Source organism: Anser cygnoides, chromosome 11, assembly GCF_040182565.1.
Source record: "Anser cygnoides isolate HZ-2024a breed goose chromosome 11, Taihu_goose_T2T_genome, whole genome shotgun sequence".
NCBI lineage: Eukaryota > Metazoa > Chordata > Aves > Anseriformes > Anatidae > Anser > Anser cygnoides.
In genome coordinates, this window is record NC_089883.1 from 9,886,803 (window position 1) to 9,904,986 (window position 18,184).

At 37.3% G+C, this 18,184-nt stretch overlaps 1 protein-coding gene across 9 annotated transcripts in view; it reads right to left on the bottom strand.

Annotated features, from left to right (window-relative positions):
- ADAMTSL3 (ADAMTS like 3) overlaps positions 1-18,184 on the bottom strand; it is a 202,564-nt gene that overhangs the window by 10,535 nt on the left and 173,845 nt on the right. For 8 of the 9 annotated variants that reach the window (XM_048071863.2, XM_067003899.1, XM_048071868.2 and 5 more), the window contains 6 exons: positions 16,048-17,128; positions 14,024-14,151; positions 13,574-13,702; positions 2,357-2,539; positions 658-777; positions 5-217 (listed from right to left, as the gene is read on the bottom strand). In XM_048071863.2, the coding sequence (XP_047927820.2) occupies positions 5-217; positions 658-777; positions 2,357-2,539; positions 13,574-13,702; positions 14,024-14,151; positions 16,048-17,128 (1,854 nt within the window). The remainder of the gene's footprint in view (positions 1-4; positions 218-657; positions 778-2,356; positions 2,540-13,573; positions 13,703-14,023; positions 14,152-16,047; positions 17,129-18,184) is intronic. The other variant, XR_007166140.2, reaches the window with a different exon arrangement.

Consider the following 18,184-nt stretch of genomic DNA (forward strand, 5'->3'; position numbering starts at 1 on the left):
AAACCTTCCTTCTTGACATTTACCCAAACTGACATTGGTTTTGCACTAGCTGAAGTCCAACATCGGAACCGTCCAGCAAATTGCCCAGAGTTGGTGTTCACCTCCAGGATGCGACCCCCAGCCAGGGTTCGGTATTCCAAGGTCTTAGCTTCCTCAATTGGAGTACCTCTGAAAAGCCAACGAACTGTGTTTCTGTAGCTTGGCAGCACTGGGCAACCTGAAAATCAATAGTATTTTAGCGTTTTCTAATAAACGCAGCAGCTACATTGAAATGTTTTTGCGTAGGTATGTATGATTGTGAGACTCTGTATACAAGACCTCATCAGTCAAAATAAAAACAAAAGCATGCATTAATTACCTGAAGCCCAAACTATGGCCCCAAATCCTGACCACCCCCTGAGGGTTATCAGCTATGTAAGGTGATGTATACTTACCACAATTCTTTGTATTTTTGCTTTCAATAAGATCTCACAAATTTCACTTCTATATGAATGTAGGGGTGTGTGGGAGAGCAATTATTTAAATGGAGCGAAGATTTCACACCATACCAGCAAACCCAGACTCTTATGAATCACACTCACTTTCTCCATGGGGCCTTCCCTGTTTTAATGAGCAAAACATATCATTCAAATGACAAAGCATAAAAAAACAGCATACCTATCCTTAATGGATCTCCAGGTACCACACTAACATTTGTACCAATTCCAGATGCCATTAGAACGCGCTTCTTTCTGCTTCCCTTTGATAGTCGAGTGTTATTTTCTGTAAATCTTTGTTCTGTAAAACAACATACAAGATCTCTCCTTAGCAAGAATTAAATCAAGATGCTAAAAAAACCTTTCTATCAAAATATCCAGCACATTATTTATGAAGCACAAGGATAACAGTGCTTTGGAATTATTTAGGATCAACTTAATTCATGCAATTTAATTGTTCATCTAACATATATACTTAAGATATAAAAGCAGGGAAATGCACAATTTATTTATAATGTTCATGCCAATTTCTAAAGTAATAAAATTTGTTGAATTGTATGTATTTATTAGCAAAAATGAGCATGTTTATGATCAAAATGAGCATGTTTACAAACAAAACTTACAGGATGTACGATCTATTTACTGTTATGAATAATGCTATTTATGATTTCATTACCAGTCATTCACACAGAACTCAATAATTCTCTCAGTGGAATTAGGCCAATTCCTTTGTTTCATTTGAAGGAATTGTGACAAAATGCTATAATAAAAAATAATCTCTTAAAATCTCATTAGACATAGTATATAATATGGGCAGAATCATGTACCTATCACTACGGCAACTCCTTTTTATCATATGCCAGAACAACTGCCAGAAATATGGGCAATCTGTCAGTAACATGCAGTTCTTGCCATTCAGTCAACATTTCTGTTTTAATGAGCGTGCATAATACTCATGATTCTCCTTCCAGAATGGTTTAAGTCTTTTGTTATATTCTGGCTTCCATGGGTCATTTTACATTGGTTGGATGGATTACTCAAGATTTTTCCTCAATGTAAAATGTCTGCACCAATCCTCCTGCTTGTCTATGTAAATGCTTGGACAAAGAAGTCTCATATCTTTGGTACATCTTCCTTGGCCAACAGACCCAAACATCTATAACCTGCCATACACATGTGTGCTTAAGAAAGCAAGCTTTGTAGCAGGATTAGCCATGTATAATTGTGCTGTACTTTGTACACCAGAATATTGAGAGTTAATCTCTAGAGCCGAATGATCCATTTACTGGAGCTATTTGCAAGGCATGATTGTATTATACAGTATTACATGATTAATCTACTTACAATAGAGTCATTTAAATGGTGTTTTTCTTTACTTTTTCTATTCTGAGAATTAGCAGTTCATATTCTGATTTTTTTCCACATCCCTGTGTGTTATCAGCCTTTATGATTAGAAACAAAACAACAACAACAACAAAAACATCCTTTGCTTTCATTTCACTGTACTTCCCTGAAGATTTTCTGAACTCAGGCCTACCCTGTTCCCCTACATAAAAGCACTGGACACAATGTAATATGATATTTGATTTAATTTTCTAATGTTTCTCATGACTTAAGGGCTTAAATTTGTTCTATAGAAGCAAGAAGATGGAACAACTTTTGAAGAAGTCACAAGTCAGTCCATCTGTACCTAGATGCACTGTTACAGGAAATGAGAGATCAGACCAGATCCCAGGGAGTCAGATCAAATAAAAAATTCGAAGTTCGTAATTAAGTGTTAAATATCACCCCACTTACCCCACCCAAATAGTTTAATCAGTAAAAATTGATAATAAGAGTGGGTGACTGTTAGCAGTAAGGAATTCTCATTCAGCACTTACCAGTTAAGTGGAGCACAGACGCAGCTTCAGCTTTTCCGAGCACATTAGTTGCTCTGCAAATATATGTTCCTGCATCTTCGTAGGAAACATTCCTCAGAGATAAAGAGCCATTCAAAGGCAAGAAAGAACTGATTTGTTGGAAGTTTTTCTTCTTAAACCACGTTACGTTTGGTTGGGGAACACCTTTTAAATACATACAATTAAAAACAATAGGGTAAGATAAATGGTATATTTTATATTGCTAACTGCTACCATAGAATCCAAGAATCTTAAGTTCCTTTGTCTTTTGTCTTAAGTGTCCTTTGTCTACACAGACAGTGTAACAATATCACAGCAAAACAAGTAATTTTTCCATTCACAACAAAACTGCTTACTTGGAGTCCTACAAATAATTCAGCATCCCAGAGAGATTAAAGGTTAAGAACTGCAAGGTAAGCTCACAGAACAGTTTCAAAAACTGCTACCAGTCCTACAAAAGCAATGTGCTCATGTATCTCTCTATCAAAATATGTGAGACTGCTAACCCGAGTCAGGGCCAATTAACACAACTATCTGCATCCCAGAATGGGTGAAGAAATGAATGAATATCCAATTTCTAATTAAAAAGTATAGCAGAAAAATAAATTGGGACAAAATGTTTCTCTTGAAGGAAAAAAACTTATATATTTATAAGAGACAATAGAGAATATGTGGCCAATTTCTACCCCAAAAAACACCTGAAAACATACTGTAGCGGATGTCATAAGTACAGCTTGTAACAATGGAGAGTGAAGGAAAAGGAACAGAAAGAGCTATTAACAACAGTGCAAGGGGCTCAGCTGTTAAGCACTCTCATTTACCACTCTACAGAAAGCCAAAGGCCTATCCCTTTCCTACTGTCAAGCTTGTACTCGTCATTCTAAATTTTGATCCACAAATGACTTCGGATGTTTATTTTTAATTAGATGATTTTTCCAATTGCACAGTATTACCTCTGTGGAAGGACCTCTACAGATATTTTATTTTCCTCAAACATTTGCCTTCCAAAGGATATCTTGCAAGCTGGCAGATCAGCCACCTTATTTGTGCTCCAGTTGAGCTGCCGCAGATGAGGCACTATTTGAAGGCTCCAAAATCCTGGATAAATGGTGGGGTAAGTCTGACATAACGCGGCACAGTGATGAGCCACAGAGGCACGTGAATACACAAGGCACAAGTCAGAGCAGTTGAAGTGCCTTTTGCCTGAGCTCTGTTTTCTTGTCTAAATATATTGACCAGTGCTCCCTGAAGACTACCAAAATGGGTTCTGCTAGGGAAGCTGACCCAAATGGGGGACGTTTGGAAGTTTCAGCCATATTGAATGCTAATTCAGGCTCCTTGCTTCACAGATCATTGTGCAGTATTACTTTTCAGATGATGTCTTCATGATGTGGAATAGCCTTTAGGAACAACTTTAACATTTCAATCACTGGCTTAGCACTTTCAATGCACACCTCAAGTTTTTCCTTTACTGTAATAGGAACCAGACATATTTTTTGGATCCTGCCATTGCACTGAAGGAAAAAGCTCCCCGCACCATTTTTGTCTAGAAAGACAGCAGACAAAAAGGCTCTCCTGCATAATCACAAATTTAAATTCTAGGCAATTTAGCAAATGTTCAGTGCTTTTAAACTCATGAGATTGTGTTTTACTCAGTAAAAATGTATAAAAACAAGATACATATCTTCAGAGTGCACAAGAGTCCAAAAAACCAGGCTGTTTTTCAAGTTTCCAGGAGAAGCCTTATGCCACATCGAAAAATCCCTTTGGAATTAGGAAGAGGTCCTGTTCTAAGGGTCTTTTTTTCATTATACCCCAGCTTTCTGGCTAAAATGTATCATACTCAGACACATTTTTCCTTTACAGTGTATTTTCCATGGCCATTCCAGCATATATACTGGCTATACAGATGGACTGAGGAGGTGCTGTGAGGATGCGGAGTTGTTTTAGTCCAAGGCCTACAGGTTTGCAGCCAGACTACCCTCATTGGCACCAAAGTCCTGCAGGCTGATCAGAGCCAAAAATATGTCAGAAAGAGCATGGTTAAGATGGGACCAGAGTTAAAAGCTTTAAAGTTAAATTCCACAATACACAAAAACAATGAAATATTTGGAAAGGTTCAAATTTAACTTTTAACCCGGGCCTCTATCAAAATTCAGCCCAAAATATCATCCCATGATAGTCTTCCCTCTGCCTGCAGCACAGTATTCAAAAATGTACCACATTCCTGGGATTTAAGTTAAGTAAAATGTGTCTTTCTTCCAAATTTGGGTTGTATCCTAGCATTTATACCGGAAGAATTGCCATGTCTCTATTCCTCTACCTCTCCCTCATTCACGGGGATGTTGAGCCTTTTAAAACCTTGACTGGAGTTCAGTTTGCAGAAGAAATCTGCAGAATAGCTTTGGCTCTCCATTGAGGTTCAAAATCGAGTAGCTGTCACACACCCTTAAGTCAATGTAAGTTACTAGCAAGTGATTCCTCTTCTTTCAATTTTTTTTTCTTCTCTCCAAGAAGCTGTATATATTTCTCTTTAGTAGAAATGAGCAAGCAATACCACACACACATAAGTAAATCAGATCACTGCCAAAATGAATAATGTAAACACACAAATATAAATTGTAGGTCTAAGGAACGTAGGTGAGGAGAGAGCTCCACATGGCAGTCCAACAGTCAGTCCGATTGAAATGCACAGTTAATCCATCTAAGTAATCTTCGGGGTGCTGCCACTTACAGAAAAAGAGGCAAAAATGTGCACTTACAATGATCAATTATAAATATCATGGAGAAAACAACATTATTAAGCAGTGTCTGGTTAACACACACTGTTATTACAAAGCACAGCGAATGTTATCTAGGTACCTTCAGAGGACATCCATAAATCTGAGCTGATCGCATTGAAAATAGCAGTGAAAATGGCAATCAGAACACCTCTGTATTGTATTTTATCTAAAATTTTTGAGAAGTTAGATCTTATCTAAGTCTTTATGTGAATTGGGTGTTGACTCCTTCTGAGTTGGCCTCTTCATGGTCACTTCTGAGGACCCTTCAAGTTTTTGCATTTCTTTTTCCCTTTCTCTCCCCAGCCTTTGTATTACATGGAAAACAATGCACTATCCGAAAGCAAAGCTGGGAGATATTGGATCATCTGCTGAAGAACAACTGGTAATTGCAGTCAAAGTCCTTCTGCATCCCTTTACAGGTGGTTTTGGGTAGGCTGCCATTAAGAGTAAGCAAACCCTCAGTTTCCTGAACTAAGGAAGAATGGAAGAACACCTTTCAGAGAAGAGTTCAGGGACCTGCTACAGGTTGTGTTATCCTGCTGGAGTACAGCATGCAGGGAGGAGAGAGGGCATGGCTCTGCACGCTGCAGGCAGGATGTGGCTGTTTGCTAGATAGTAGGGGCCTCTACCCCTGCCTTTCAGGGAAACTCAAAACTGGAGAGCTCAAATGTTATATAAAGCTTTCAGAGCTGTGCATCCAGAGAGATGCAGAACAGAATCTGGCCAGAAAAAAAAAAATAAAAAAAGTTGTGTGGTGCTATCGTATCTGCTGATAGACACCCTATAAATGGATTAAAGAAATAAAACAGACAGGAGAAAAAATTAAAGCCATCCATTCTATTCCAGCTCCTTTGCATTCCTGAGTAAAGCAGCATGTACATTTCAAGTTCTTCTGGACAGCTTCAGTTTATCTGTATGTTTATATTGCCAGCAAAAAATCCTTTTCTGCCATAACTGTCATGAAAGACACTGAGTTCTTTTGCATACTATCACTTCTGGAATTCCTATCAGGAGAAACTCTTACTGTTGGAGGATACTCAAAAAACTATTTTTAGCCATTCATTTACCTTTCTAGTAGTCTCTGTGCTTAATAGTGCTTTGCATAAAACCCTTCTCACACCACAAAGCACATAGCACAACCCCAACAGGCAGTCACCTGTATACGTTTCTGTTGAAAAGGCTTCCATCGTGCAGATTTTCAACACTTCTTCTTTAGAAATTAGACTACATGCTTATTGCCCTGTAATAAAATTTCCTACTGGTATCCAGCACTGCACATTGAGTTAAGTCTCATCCATCACTTCCTGTGAGAAAGCAGGCAAAGTATGCAATTCCCACATTCTTCTAGTGACAAGACTGTGCAGTACTGTGACAAGCACCAATTTTCCTACACAGAAACTGCAGGTACAGTTCAAGCATACCATCAAAATGAATAACAAAAGAAAAACAACAACAACAACAACAAAAAACACAACTTTGTCCCTTTTCCAAGGAGAAATTAAACTAAGCAAAAAGAAGCCATTAGGTATTCTTTTTTGTTCGTTTTTTTTGTTTGTTTTTTTTTTTTTTTTTTCTTCAAGGTGACAAAGTGAATGGAGGTGAAATTCTACTTGAATTTAGGGATTTATGGAGGACTTCATCCTGTGCACAAGGTTTCATCTTAATGTAGATGCTTCACTCTCCTTTACACAAACACTGATTCACACAAGGACTTTATACAGACAGAAATAACATTCACTTTGTCTTCAAGAGCTCAGGACTGTATAGAGAAGACGTATTAAGTAGGAAATGTATATTCAGAATTCTTAACAGAGATGTTTAAAAGCTGATTACAATGACTTTTTACTCCTCACTGCTCTATTTTTCTACCCTCTGTTAGTTAGAATTAAAGATGTTTCTGCTGTTGTCATTTGTCCTTACCAGGACAGTTTTAAAGCATGTCTTTCCTTTCATCTTACTGTTCAAATTTATCACATCTACATAAGCTTCCTCTACAGAATGATTAGATTACCTTTCTAGGTGGGTCAGAAGACACCAAATTGTTCTGGGAATCATTTTCTAGACTTTCTCCGTGGGAAAAAAATAAAAAAAAAAAAAAAAAAAAAAAAGAATCTTCCAGTTTGTAACCCTGGAAGGAAGTCATTCCCTATCTACATCCAAAAAAATACTGCTTTCAAGCTGAAGAATTCCTGATTTGATACCCTGCCAGTACAAGAATGAGGAGAAGTATGAGATGGCTTGTAGCCACCTTTGTTTCCTTCATACCCCACCTCCACTCAGATGTAGCTGAGGATGAACCCAAAGGTATCGACTCACCCAAACAGCCAAAGGTTCAGAATCACTGAGTGCAGTTTAGATCCCAGTGATTCAGAGGCGAGATGCATCACTGACTTCAGCTAGTAGCAAAATCAAACAATCATATCCTATGGCTCCAAGTCAGGAAAGCATTTAAGCATAGGATTAAATCCATCCCTATTAGAGAATGCAATTAAACACATGCTTAAAATTAAGCATGGCTACAATTGTCCTTCATGAACAAAGATCCATTCCTGAGCTGGGGCCTTCTTAGAGCTAGAATACCTTAAAAATCAAAATCTTAATCTTGCAATGGATCTAAATCCTCTGATGTTAAAAATTTCTTCTATAGACCTAAGTGGCTATAAAACTTTAAAATTAGTTTAATCTTTTTTTCTGACCTCAAGCACAGGTTATTTTCCACTAGCACTGGAACAGCTCTAAAATACTCAATGTTCCATGAAAAAAAAGTCATTTTCCACCATGAGTGGCCCTGGGACAGCAAATGTTATGGAAAAAAAACTCTAGCTCCGGATGGGACTGTGAAACACGTGTTTAAAAAAGGAAAAAAATGGAATCTGCACTATAGGGTGCCCTTAAAATATTCAGTGTTCAAAAACAAATTTCCTCCAACCTTGAAAGCCCTATGAAATATTACACACCATAAAAATCTTGGCCTACTAACTGGTCGCTCTAAAACATTGGATATGTCTTCAGAAATTTTTCCCCCAGCTATGTAGAATCTCATAAAGTATTCTGTATTTCCCATTCAAGAGCAAGACAGAACTGCGCTGGCACAAATCACATTTTGCTGCACTTCTTTAAAAGTTTACCTAACTTTAGAGGATAACTGCACATGTCATCTTGCAGAGGAAATGATTCTGGGTCAGTAATATACACACCAAATGTCATCTTTATTCATTCTGCACTTACTAACACCTACAGTGGATTTAGCATAACTCACCATACAACTTCTTTAATTTATACATCTTCATATTTTCTCCAGCAGAAATTGCAAACTGCCTTTATTATCATCTCAATTATGTTTGAGCAATCAACTTCTAGTGAACACTAAAAGGGCTAAGCCATGCTGCTACTAAAATTACCTGCATGAATCTTGCCCACTTCACTGGGAATAATAGACTTGGACTGAGAGCTGGAGTGAGACATTTTGGCACCTGGTACAATCCTCCCTCCTGTCTTCTGATACCGCCCTGCTCTTTCGCAATCTTTCAAAGCCATAACCTGTGTCTCTTTCTAGCAGCCATGCAACAGCGGCTCTTCCTAGGTGGCAGCAGCATCTGGCAGGATTTAGATATACTTACTGACATCTGGTGACCTCCTTAGAGAGGTTCATGAAGCAAGACCCCTTCTCATCCCACCATTGCTACAGCTCTGTCAGATCCTGTTTAGTTCTCTGGCTGTCAGCTCAAAGAGAGCTTGATCTTTTTTCCATCCGCAGACCTTTAACACTAAAATTTTTCAAAACTAGGCATTAAAGTAAGGCAACAATATTAGACATCTAAATAAGAAGGTCTGAGTCAAGTGTGAATGCAGAAATCACCGCTGGACTAAATACTCTAGTCGATCCCCAACAAAGCTTTGCTTGGTGCACATCAGGGCAATTCTACAATTCAGCACTATTATCAGAGGCAGTTTTGCCCAGCTGGTTAGTGATTGCATTTTCACTTTACTGCATAGCCATGGCTCTGTCACAAAGGACCCAGTCATTTATGGTCATAAAGCAGGCACATTCTCAGGGACTTGGAAAATAAAAATTTATCAGAAATTAAAGAATTACACAGGAATTGCTATTCTTAATCAGACCAGAAGTCCGTCTAAGCCAGTATTTTGTGTCCAATGATGGGCAGCTGGGGATGTGTAGACAAAGAGGACTAAAAACATGTCATTAACTGAATGACACTTCCTCAATGTAAAGGGCATCAGGGATGTGCTTATAAAAAGAGATACTTGGTACTCAGGTCCTGAAACACATTTGATGTCTGTTTGGGTGAGGGTTTGCTTTGGACTGCTTGGTGAGTCCCACCTGACCCCCAGGACTTTCTGCCCATTATTATTTCAGAGCCCAAGGTACAGTCTGCAGGCACACCTTTCAGTTTAGTTTGGTCAAAAAGGATTCAGTTTTTAGGCTCCCAGACTGTTCAAAGACACAAAGCAAAGCATAATTAAGTGGGAAGGACTGAAAGACTTACTATAAAGCTTATGCCATATCCAAACTAAAACTAAGGTATGTGTACTTATACTAAAAAGAAGCATACGATCATCCAGATTCCCTCTTCCTTTAACTAATTTTAAGGGGCATTCCTTCCTCATAAAATAAATCTATACTTATCCCTTTAAAATCTGTTGTTGTTTTTAGAAAAATATACAAAGGAAAGAAAAGGAAAGAAAAGGAGATCCAGAATCCGATGTAATAAACTGCTATTCTTCACTGAGATGTCTTCTGAGGGGTTAAGCATAGAAGACAAAAAACAACATCAAAGTTACATTTTGAATACTGCAGGTAAATGAAGGAACAGATGGAGAATAAAATTCTTGATTTATCTGGATTTGTTTCAAATTCCAATACCGACAGTAAGTAGCTGGTCCATCTTTGTGAAATGTGTGTGCAAAAAGATGACCTTGATTCAACAGGTTCTTTGTATTCTTTGCCTCTTTTTTAATCAATATGTTATTCTTAGAGTCAAAGTATATTCAGAGTTATGTAGCATTTGGATCAAGATGAAGTTTCTATTCTTAAAAGCCTTTATGCCAAGATATTTTAGAGATGCAATATAATGTTTACAGTCTAAACAATCTTAACTCAGTATTTCCTTTCCGTTTTTTCACCAGCAGGTGGCAGACAATGCACATTTTACATATATATTTTTTTCCCCTATTCAACTTAGAACTTTCAAGGTTTCACAGTAAATGGAATCTGACAGTTTTAGTTTATTTTAGTAATAATCACAAGAAGATCTTTTCTGCAAATACAATAAATGTTATCCAAGAGCAATTTGGAGCAATCAGTATTGATATTTATAACATATGTGTTGATTGAAAAGCTCTTGGCCGTAAGAATGGAATATGAATCTGTCCAGAATGTTATGAATATCTTCTAGCATATGCTCGGGTGGGAGCTATAAAATGAGCTTATGACAATTAGTGGAAAAAAGTTTTAATATAAATTAAAAAGAGAAAAGAAAATTATACTATTATCTTCAGCAATTTACCTAAATTTTCTTTGCCTGTTCCTTATGTTCTTCTATTTGTTACGATACACTTCTCTTTAACATTTCTGAATGTTTTTTTCTGAAAGCAGTTTTTAGAGTGCACAAGAAAGAATCTCAAAAGGACTAAAAGAACCAAATCAGTAACAACAAAAAAAGAAAAAAAAAATGCAGTCAGATGGCTGTATATAATATTAAACTTCACATCCTTTCCATTAAAACCATCAAGCAAGAGCTTTTCTGCATAACATGGCCTTAATGAACCCAGAGTCCCTGAGGCAGAACACACTTGGTTCTCCTCCTGGCCCTGAATAATTAAAGGATTTGCTATTAGCCAGCCTGTAGAGGAAGTTGGAAAGTTGGAAAGTGGACCTTTCCCTATAACATCACTTCCACTCTACCTTTCACAACTGTCTTTGTCAGATTGTTGGGTAGGTTGATCCTACTTGCAGCTGGCATGGTAGTCTCTCCTAAACGAACAATTAACTTACCTTTTTGGCATATATACATGATTTTCATATGTTTCACAATGGAAAATATGACTAGATCTTGTATGGCTAGACAAAATGTAGAACTTAATACATATATTTATGCACAGAGAAAGCAATGGTTTGAACAACTGTAAACAAGGATTATAGGTTATTTAGCCTACAGGGAAAAAAATAAAAATAAAAAAATCAGAGCTCAGAAGTCATTGAAGCCAAGAAATTTGAAAGTAATTTAAGAATTCTGTCAGTGGCATGGCACACAGATACCTTCTTCATAAGCTACTACTTCTTTTGCCCAGCTATGCTGTGGGCTAGCAAGAGTCCAATAGCTCTGCAGGATCTGCTTGACACCGAGAAATCTGTGTGAGTCATCTGTGGTGATGGATACCAAGTAAGTGTGTAGCAGAACATGAAGGCACACAGACTTATTTAGTAATATTTTGCTTAGATAGACCGAGAAGTTACCACAAAAAAATACATCCTTCTTTCTGAGCGTTCAGAGGAATGGCAATGAGGAAAAGACACTCCAGATCTAGTCAAGGTTTCCATGAAATTCAAAGAAGGGCTCTCTCTTGTAATCACTTTATTGTCACAGCCCATTCTAAGAGATCTTCAGCTGACAGCTAGTCACAATCAACTACTGTTATTTTTACATTAGATATTCATTATAAGGATTTACAGTGGGCTGTTACTCCAAGAAGAAAGCACATTATTATTATAAATCAACACGTCTGATGAGAAAAGGGCTCTTGCAGACTTGCATTATCTGTTTGTAGGAACAGAACTTTCAGAGTGTATAGAAATATTCACATTTTTTTTCTGATTCAAATGTTTGCTCATCTCATAATTCACAGGATATTTCATCAACATTTACAATAAAGTCCTCATCTCACTACACTGTAAATGGACATATTTTTGGGTCCCACCCTATTAGACAAACATTAGCATAGAGTGTTATTAAGTTCAGTCTACTAAAGTCTGTGGTGTATTACTTTTCATCAAAAAAAAGGAGATCAGAAAAAAACTCTGCTTACATTATTTCATAAGTTTTCCTGCTTCTAGGCTAAGAGAAATTTTAAGACATGTAAACTCTATTTTATTCACAAGCAGTAATACTCACTTCCTTGGCAATGATGGGAAATAAAGCAATTAGATAAATCAATTTTAAGTCAACACTTGTGTCTTACCATAACTAAGATTTGGCTCAGTAATATACACAATTCTAAAGCATTTGGAAATCCACAGTCCCATGTGGAAATATTAATTTATATTTAAATTGCTAACTGCTTACCCATCCTAACAATATTAATATTAACAGTGTGACATTAACTCTCTGCTGAATTTGAGATGTAGGTCAGTTCTGCACAGAGTTGCCAAACTATAGTTGGAAAATATTACTTCATCAAAGAATTAGCCTTGGTACAACAGCGAATAGCAGAGCCACATGTCCTAACATATGTCAGCGTGGCGCCACTATTGTAGGCAGAACTATTTGCATATATATTTCTCTCAGTATATCAGTATTCTGGTTCAGTGTCAACACTCAGATACGTGCTCCCCCAGCAATATAAATGTGAATGGTACACTGATTTCTCTGAAGTCTCTTTGCATTCAATTGTAACGTCTATTGTTATCAGCAAACACTTTCATGTATGTTCTTCAACAAGGCACAAAGGATTGACCTTCGCTTATTAAATATTTGACAGAATATCACCACTGTGAGTTAAATCTTGCAAATGAAACTTAAAAGATAATATTGATCAGATTAAAAAAGAAAATATCTACCTTTCCTTTAGAAAGACAAGAAAATAAAATGAAACAGGGATCTGCTTAACGCATATAGCTTTTAATTAACCTTAATGCTGCTTGACAGATGTTTTGCTAGACAATATCTATATGCTTTCATGGCTCAGCACTTCTCTTTGTCTTCTGTACTGCAGCTGCAGACTGATGGCTCTAAAAGGTAAGTTTACTTCACTGTCAGGTTTAAAGTTCTATTAAACTATGGCTGGAGATTTCATTTTCAGTTTTAACAACGGTCTAGACATATGGGCATCTCAAATAAGGATAAGGAGAGCTCCCTGATGAGCAAGTCAGCTGGCTATGCTTGCTATTGCAGTAAGATAGTGACTCACTTCACTGGGCTTTAAGTTCTGTAGTGGAGCTTCAGACCACTTGATGGAAAGAAAAGTACATCTAAAGGAAAACCTGCTGAACACATAGCACACGTGTAAGCTAAAGTGACCAACAGAAAAGACATAGGACTTGTTGAGTGACACACATACTGAAAAAATGACTAATGATCAATGATCCGCTGCCTTTGCTGGTAGCTTCTTTCAAGATATAAAGATATAAACTTCTTATTCTAACATTACAAGGAAATTCAGTGGAGTTCTTGCTTACCTTTTACTGGACATTCAATCATAATATTTGCTCCAATTCTTGCCATGATTGTACCTCCAACAACAGCAGAGAGATTGCTGGCTTCCAGATTTGTAACATTTAACACAGAGGACAAGATGACAGGAACCTCTTTGAAATGAAAGAAAAAGAATAATCAATATTAAAAGCTATATCTGACTTGTAAATATAGAGCTTGTGTTTAAATTTGTCATGTTTGGAACAGAATTCAGTTTGCAAAGAACCACCCCGAAAATACAGGTGGGATAGACAAAAGCAGACTCAGCTCAAACCTGCTCTGGTTTTAGAGCAAGACCATCTCATTACTACCTATTAAATTGGGCAGAATTTCATAGACTGCTAGCAAAAGAAACTATATCAAATGGGGCTGGGGATAGGTGTTTATATATGAAGAGAATACATCCCCAGTTCTGTGGATGCTACAAGTCCTACCTGCACGCAATAGCAAAGATGTTTCCATATCAAAACCAAAGTCATTAACAACCAGGCATCCATATGTACCCAGTTCCTTTTGAGTAGGACTCTGAATCTGCACTTTTCCAATGGTGTCCAGGATCATGCTGCAGAATATTAAAGAAAAGACAAGGGTTACAACCCTGGGACAAACACAGCTGAGTCTTCTATCTGCAAGAGTTGAGGATACAGCAACAAAACTTTTTAGAAACTTACTGTACTAAACCAGTGCATGCAGTAACAGTTCTGCCTCCTCTTCGGTGACAAAGGGGGAGAGCTAAAGGATACATGTGTGGAAGGATCTTCAGATATCCTTCTTCTGCAAAGCTGTGTCCTAATTGCTGCCCTTTGAAAGACAGCAAATTTACTACGGCTAACCAGAATCCCTCAGGAATGACAGCATGAAGAAATCAGACTACCACAATTAAAAGTATTAGGCTTGGCAAGAAATTAATTTCTCCAGTGCAAGCTTGGTTTTTTAGCAGGATTGTGGAATCTGCAAATATATGGACTAATATGACTCCAAATTACAGTAGTTAGTTTGTTAGTTTTAATATCATCATTAAAGCTGAAGTCTTCCACCAAAAACTCACAGGTGTCATGAACACCTTGCCTGCTATCTCAGGGCAAGATATGCGAGATGGCATTGCAGCACAACCTACTTACCTGCCCACGTTCTTTTTCAGATGCAATATCATTACTGTCACTGGTTTTTGAGTGCACAAATGTATATACATATATGTATATAAACGCATACATGCATCTGTGTATAAGAAACCTTAATGTGGAAAAAAACACCAAAGGCTTGGGAAAGAAAGCTAAGTAGCCAATGTATCCTAAGGGCAAGAATATCAGTCTGTGCTAAAATGAAGGCAATTTATGAAAGTAGACATTAGGAATCAAATAGATGCTCACAAATAAACAAAACACCATGATGTCCAGAAAAACGAAAGTATCACTTGCAACAAATTAGTGGGAAATTATGCACAGTTAACAAAATAAACAACTGGTGGGAGCTACGTGGTTCCAAAAACATTTGCACTTTAAAAAATGGTTTGGTTTTGTGTCTTTGCTTTAATTGATAGCCCTGCAGAAGTATATTTTTCTTGGCAGTGTGATTAATCAGTTAAGTATGTTGAGAAATATCCAAAGATGTCTTTATAATTTCAGAATCATTTTTTTCATTACTCAAGAGCTAGCTATAATTCTAAGAGGCTCTCACACAAAGTTAATGTTAGTATTATCAGGTGAGTTTTTAATTTATCAACAATGAGGTATTTGCTCTGTCTTGAGTAAGCAACTGAGTATAATACACTTGCTGTACTTGTTCTTCAGGTATAGTTTTGAAATGAGATATTACAGGTTTTTCATTATTTTGCACTGCACTGTCTTTAACAGAAATATTTGCAAGTTCTAAAGTATTAAAAATTTTAAAAAGCTAAGAAAAAAAGTTATTTTTTATTATTATTATTTTTTAAATTTAAGTTATGTAAACATCTAAAATACCTAAAAATTTACTCTGTCTTGAAGGATGGTGAAGACACAACTGATACTTTCCCTCCTTAAGATGAGGCATAAGAAAGACTGCCTTTCATCTATACCACTGCAGAAGTTTTTAATGTGATCCCACTGTATCTGGCATATGAACAAATCCATCCAATAGTCATCTTAATTTAATTGAGTATAAATCTGTTCATTTTCTGATGCAGCTGAAATGTTTAAGGCAGATCACTAAAATAGCTACATCCAAAATTAACCTAGTAAAAAAAAAAAAGTAAATTCTTGCATGTAATATTATGGAAATGGACACACACTTGGAAGTTAGTAAAACAAAACAACATGACAGCCATTTGAAAGAAAACAAATTAAATAAAAAGATGGAAGGCACAGGGTTCATGCTTATCTCATTTTTACAGCAGTATATGTTTTAACACTGCACAGCAGGGTGGATTTTAACAGTTTATAGTGACATAATAATTCATTGAAAGAAGATATTTACTTACTTCTCAGAGGATTTTAATGTCTCCCCATCTTTTGTCCAAGTATATTTCACTTCACTAATACCAGCTGTTTCACACAGTAGATTGACAGCATGAGTATTCTTGGTCAGAAAAACTGTATTTCCAATTCGTACAGTTACTGTTTTGTTAAAGGAAACTCCCGGAATTTCCTTTTGCCTCATAATAACTGGGACCTTCTGGTCAAACGTTAATTTATCAACAGCTTTTGTGCTGAAATGTTCAGCTCTGTTTGGTGATTTGCCTGTGAATTTTGAGGCAAATTTCTCATCCTGGGCCCCCTTCCATTTTTCAGTGGTTGGTTGTGGAAGCCTAGATAATTCAGCAATTAATTGATAAATGACCTGGGATGCCAAGTCATCATTGACTTCTCCAGTTTCAATGAGCTGACTCATGTTCTTTATTAGTTCTTCAAACTGCGCGGTGTCCATGCTGTAGGCACCTTGGAGAACTGCTGCCTCCAGTCGTTTATTCTTGAATTCTCGAGAGCTAAATTCTTCTGCTGAATTACTCCCAAAGGTTTCAAGATTTCTCAGAAATGGTTGATCATTTACTTGCCTGTCTCCCAGATAGAGCTCATTCTTCTTACTCCACATTTGCCACATTTTGCTCATTTTATGCCATTTGGCCCCAAAGCTGTTGGCCTCGTTATGATCTGCATTAGCAGTCTCACTGGCATGTTTTCTCAGATTTGGTGGTTCTATCAGTCTGTTATCAGTACCAATGAGTTTGAGTACAAATGTTTCATGCACAGAGCCTGCAATACACCGGTACACACCGATATCAGTTGCTTCAAGACTATGTATTTTCAGTGACCCTGACTTGGTGATGCCAAGTCTTTTAGAGTTTTGTAAGCGTTGTCCATCTTTCTCCCACCGGATAAGTGATTTCTGGAATCTTCGTACAGGGCACTTAATTACAACAGATGTTTTTGGAAGTAAGTATGCTCGGCTTCCTATGGTAAAATTGATGCGCTTCTCTTGTCTCGTCTGAATATAGACTCGGTGAATACTGACAATCTGAGGTCCATGAGCAGAATACTTTTCTGGAAGCTTTGGTTTAATCTCTGAAAGAAAACTAAGTGTTGAAAAGTATCTAATCATTGGCACTCACGCTTACAAAATCTGCTTTTCACAGAATGCTTGACGGAATTTTTCCTGACTTTATTCAAGTCAGATTGCAAAATATTGAGCTTTTATCTAAGTCAGAAAAATGCAAAAATATGAACAACATGAAACCATAACATACCCCTGCTCCAGCCAAGAATTCTATTACTTCTTCCCCAAAACTCCCAACAATGAGAAGATACAGGCAACGTATACTTATATGAAGGACATAGATGGTACACACATACCTAAATGTATACAGAGATATATTATATATTATTTTATATTATACACATAATCCTATTATGGTTATGTTTCCTATTGCTGCCTCAGAAACACTAGGCATGAAGGGAATGGAAAAAGTGAATCAAAAATTTGAACACATTATTACTTTCCCTACATTAGAGCACTGTCAAGTGCGGAACGACCTAAATAAAACAAAATCCATCTGAAAAGCAAGGCTCCCCTTGACTCTTATTTAAATTGTTGGCTGGCCTTGCTTGTTGTGTGACTGACTGAAGCCAAACAGCGACATAAGAGGTGAAAGAAGCAGTCAATGAAGACACAGTACATGTAACAAGCAGAGCCACCCTGTAATCACTGACTGAGGGTAATTTCTTCAGTTTGAAAGATGAGGTGTTCACAGCGCTATGCCAAGAATGAAGAGAGGGAAGTGAGGAAAGAAAGAAAAGTCAAAACTTGGAGAGGCCAAATACAGTCATCAGATGAATTGACAAAAGCAGCCAATACTGCATAAAGCTTCATGCAGACAGGGTACAGAGACACTGGGTGTTACAAAGCTCCTCCTGCATCCTACTGCAGACAGTTGGATGTGGAAAGGTTTCCAGGGAGCTGCTTAAATGCTACCACCACAGGCAGGCTTTCCCAGAAGTGGCTGGGTAGGCACACAGGAGGCAACAGCAGAATGACCGCAATGTTTCAGATACCACTGTGTTGACTCACTGCTGGCAACTACTGTGCCCCACTTTGATCAGAAGAACTAATCTGACTGAAAA